We start from the raw sequence: 4,691 nt of genomic DNA, 5'->3' as shown, positions 1-4,691 counted from the left end.
GTGAAAGCCGATCCGGTGATCCACAGCGCAAAGTTGTAGTATTTCCTCAGCGACCAGCAAGACTCAGTATTTGCAGTGTTGACCCTTCTTTTTCAAGACCTCTGCAAGTCGCCCTGGCATGCTGTCAATCAACTTCTGGGCCACATCCTGACTGATGGCAGCCCATTCTTGCACAATCAATGCTTGGCGTTTGTCAGAATTTGTGGGTTTTTGTTTGTCCACCCGCCTCTTGAGGATTGACCACAAGTTCTCAATGGGATTAAGGTCTGGGGAGTTTCCTGGCCATGGACACAAAATTTTAATGTTTTGTTCCCTGAGGCACTTAGTTATCACTTTTGCCTTATGGCAAGGTGCTCCATCATGCTGGAAAAGGCATTGTTCATCACCAAACTGTTCTTGGATGGTTGGGAGAAGTTGCTCTCGGAGGATGTTTTTGTACCATTCTTTATTCATGGCTGTGTTCTTAGGCAAAATTGTGAGTAGAGCTTGAGAGTTTCACGCCCTTGTCTGAGAAGCAACCCCACACATGAATGGTCTCAGGATGCTTTACTGTTGGCATGACACAGGACTGATGGTAGCGTTCACCTTTTCTTCTCCGGACAAGCTTTATTCCGGATGCCCCAAACAATCAGAAAGGGGATTCATCAGAGAAAATGACTTTACCCCAGTCCTCAGCAGTCCAATCCCTGTACCTTTTGGAGAATTTCAGTCTGTCCCTGATGCTTTTCTTGGAGAGAAGTGGGTTCTTTGCTGCCCTTCTTGACACCAGGCCATCCTCCAAAAGTCTTGGCCTCACTGTGCATGCAGATGCACTCGCACCTGCCTGCTGCCATTCCTGAGCAAGCTCTGCACTGTTGGTGCCCCGATCCCACAGCTGAATCAACTTTAGGAGACGGTCCTGGCGCTTGCTGGACTTTCTTGGGTGCCCAGAAGCCCTATTCACAGCAATTGAACCTCTTCCCTTTAAGTTCTTGATTATCCGATAAATGATTGATTTAGTTGCAATCTTACTAGCAGCATTATCCTTGCCTGTGAATCCCTTTTTGTGCAAAGCAATGACTGCACGTGTTTCCTTGCAGGTAACCATAGTTAATAGAGGAAGATCAATGATTTCAAGCACCACCCTCCTTTTAAAGCTTCCAGTCTGTTATTCGAACTCAATCAGCATGACAGAGTGATTTCTAGCCTTGTCCTCATCAACACTCTCACCTGTGTTAATGAGAGAATCACTGACATGATGTCAGCTGGTCCTTTTGTGGCAAGGCTGAAATTCAGTGGAAATGTTTTTGGGATTAAGTTAATTTTCACGGCGAAGAGGGACTTTGCAATTAATCTGATCACTCTTCATAACATTCTGGAGTATATGCAAATTGCCATCACAAAAACTGAGGCAGCAGACTTTGTGAAAATTAATATTTGTCATTCTCAAAACTTTTGGCCTCGGCTGTACAACAAAGTTTGATATTATAACCAAACATTTAACATTAAACTGAGCGTTTAACAAATCAGGTTCCCAGTACACCAAATGATGAATTATTGAATTGCATTATCTGGAAACAAAGTGCAGAATCATTTAATCAGACATTAGAAATAAGTTTTTATTTCAAAGCAGTGAGCAAGCTGAAAAAAAATTAATAATATTAATCCAAGTCTTCATTATCTGACATAAAACATTAGATAAAAAGCCTTTTGTGTAGGTGGCAATATGAACATGTCTGGTCCACCATTGAATTTAGAAAATATGATGTAATGCAGCAATTAATAGAGATTAACTGTAAAGACCATACAAGTACTGAAAGGTTTCAGTGAATGGTGGACCTTTCGAGGATTTTGTACTCATTTCTTCATTGGGCCAGAATCAAGAGGCATCCCAATTTCCTTTCCACGCAACTTAAGGCCTATAAATGAAACAGAACATATTTAAACAATGAGGAAAAACAAAGGCTACGAAATGAATTAAAATGTAATGTGTTCTGCTCAAAAGGAATGCAGTATTTTGTGTTTATTATAGTGCTGTCAATCGATAAATAAAAAAAAATCAAATTTTTCTGAAATTAATCACGATTAATCCCACCTAACATTAAGGTTTTTACATATACTTTTGTAATGAATTTCACGTTCGATCTTCAAATTAATGTAGAAACAATATAAAGATGGTATTTTTCAAATATTTGTTTAATGACATCTTTTTTTATGACTGAAGACGAGTATCACTGATACCAATACTACTGATGTCTCTAGGAAATTGTTTTTTTTTTACCCCCTAATATTTATTGCGCTAATTTTGACAGCACTGGTTTATTATTATTATTATTTTAATATATTAAAAATAATACTTGTTCTTTTAACAAATGTTTAAAATGGTCTATAGTGCAATTTATTTATTTATTTAAGAAATTAATACTTTTATTGGACATTGATAATGTTACAACAAAAATTTAATAATTCAATATATAAACTAAAAAATTCACTTCAAATAAATGTTGTTTACAACTGTTTTCAACATTGATAAGAAATGTTTCATTAGCAGCAAATCAGCATATTAAATCATGTGACACTGAAGACTGGAGTAATGATGCTGACAATTCAGCTTTGCCAACACATAAAAAAAATTACATTTTACAGTATTAAAATAAAAAGAAGACATTTTAAACCAAAATAATATTTTACAATATTGCTGTGTTTTACTGTATTTTTCATGCAGCCTTAATGAGTATTAGAGACTTCTTTCAAAACCATAAAAAAAAAATGTTTTAAATAAATCATACTGATCCCACTGATTTTACTTTTTTTGTTCTACATAAATCTATGGAGAATCCATAAATAGACCACATGACAGGCCGAATACCTAATCAACTTTATCTTGGGATTCCAATTTTCAGACACTTGGTTGCAAAATATATTGCAAGTGACCCATAGGCCTACAAATAGGGCATTTCTACAATGACCCTGGTATTTAAAAATATGACACACAGTTCATAGGCCGGGACACACCAAGCCGACTTCGAAAGCCTCATGTCGGCGGCATCTGGACCGAAAAGCTGTGCTTGAACACACCGCTCAGACTTCAGCCGACTGCAAACTAACACAGAGGAATTAACTGTCTATATCAGCAGCTATCAATAGTATATATTTGTCATTCAAAAGGAGAAACTGAGACAAGGGTATATGAGATATACACAGATATACGAAATGTAAACAAAGCAGCGTTTGCTTACCATTTTGAATATCAGTTTTGTTGATAAATTTCTTCATTTAAGCGGCTCATGTTGTAATGAAAATATTTGCATATTGGAATGCTTGGGTTAAGATCATGTCAAATTAAATCTGCCTTCTGTCTGAGCATCCAATCAGAGTTCTCACTCGCGCCGACGCCGATTCAACATGTTGAATTCAACATGTTGAATCGGGCAAACTGCCGCCGGCTTGAGCACGACGAGATCGGACGTGTGGAACACACAAAAAAAACTAGCCCGACAATGGCCTGACAGCTGACCGTCGGCTTGGTGTGTCCCAGGCTTATGGGATAGTGATGTATGGTTCAGCAAAATCAAAATCCTACCAATGGCTCGCTCAATCTTCCCCATGACTTGATTATTGGGGATGGCCTTCCCAGATTCATACTCTGCAATGATCTGTGGCTTCTCATTGATTTTCTGCAAGAAACACAATATTATATTTAAATAACTACACCTGAACGGTGAAATTAAAGATGAATTTTGAATTGAATTGAATCATACAGTAAGTCTGGCAAATACTCACAGTAGCCAGATCTTTCTGGGTGAGGCCTTTATTCTGGCGGCCCTGCTGGATCACCTTCCCTACTTCCAGAGGCACTCTCTGGTGGCTGAGCTCCTCTGTCTCGCTGTCCAGCTTGGCTGTGTTCTTGGTCACAACATGCTGTTTGTTCTGTCCAGCAGCCCCTTCCAAAAAGAAATGATTCATTTAATTCCAGTTATAAAATACATTGATTATATAAGAAAAGGTTTTTATGTTCTTACATTTCTTAGAGGTTTCGACGGCATCTCCCTTCCTCTGAGCAGATATAATAGCCTGAAACAAAAGTACTGTTATTCTTAGAGCTCTGCAAATAACCAAATTCGATTTTCATGCGCATCTCGTCAGTAAACAGGGTGTCCGCGGGGTCTTAAAAAGTATTACAAGTTGATAAATCAATTTAGAGAAAATTAAGGCCCTTAAAAATTATTAAAAAGTCTTAAATGCCATTTTCCAAGGTATTAAATTTTGTATCATCTTTTCATTATGTATATTTGTCGAATAGTGGGGTTCTGTGTATTTTATTTATGGAATCCTGCAAGATTTGACTTCATCTGTTACGGCGCTCACTGACTGACTGCGCCGCTGCATGATAGCGCGGGACTTGTTGATCCCGCTCACGCTGAATTTCTGACCATTACCGCACACTCCCATCTGCTCCTGCGATTTTTGTGTCCGCTCCCGCAAACATTCTAATATTGTATATAATTTTCGTGCATCAGGGCACCGCTATCAATATGTGGGGCATTTAAATCCCCTTTGAATGAGCACTCGCAGTCGTAGTTCACTTTCACTTTCCATTTCGCGATCACGCGCGCACTGTGTAAAGGGAGCACAGCCTACGATTAAAGATATTTGTCAATGAGCTCGGAATCTGTTGAGGAGCAAATCCTCCAACATCTTGTCAGTTATCT

The 4,691-nt window shown here is 38.5% G+C and overlaps 1 protein-coding gene across 1 annotated transcript in view; it reads right to left on the bottom strand.

Moving 5' to 3' along the window:
- Positions 1 to 1,589: 1,589 nt before the first annotated feature.
- The window catches only part of LOC107731034 (endothelial differentiation-related factor 1 homolog), a 9,784-nt gene continuing 6,682 nt past the window's right edge, over positions 1,590 to 4,691 (bottom strand). The window contains exons 2-5 of the mRNA XM_016542006.1: positions 4,002 to 4,053; positions 3,763 to 3,923; positions 3,563 to 3,656; positions 1,590 to 1,898 (exon numbers count right to left, since the gene is read on the bottom strand). Coding sequence (XP_016397492.1) covers positions 1,837 to 1,898; positions 3,563 to 3,656; positions 3,763 to 3,923; positions 4,002 to 4,053 — 369 coding nt within the window. The 3' untranslated portion in view covers positions 1,590 to 1,836. The remainder of the gene's footprint in view (positions 1,899 to 3,562; positions 3,657 to 3,762; positions 3,924 to 4,001; positions 4,054 to 4,691) is intronic.

Source organism: Sinocyclocheilus rhinocerous, unplaced genomic scaffold, assembly GCF_001515625.1.
Source record: "Sinocyclocheilus rhinocerous isolate Xijiao unplaced genomic scaffold, SAMN03320098_v1.1 scaffold157, whole genome shotgun sequence".
In the NCBI taxonomy this organism is placed as follows: Eukaryota; Metazoa; Chordata; class Actinopteri; order Cypriniformes; family Cyprinidae; genus Sinocyclocheilus; species Sinocyclocheilus rhinocerous.
This window is presented reverse-complemented; position numbering and strand designations above follow the sequence as displayed.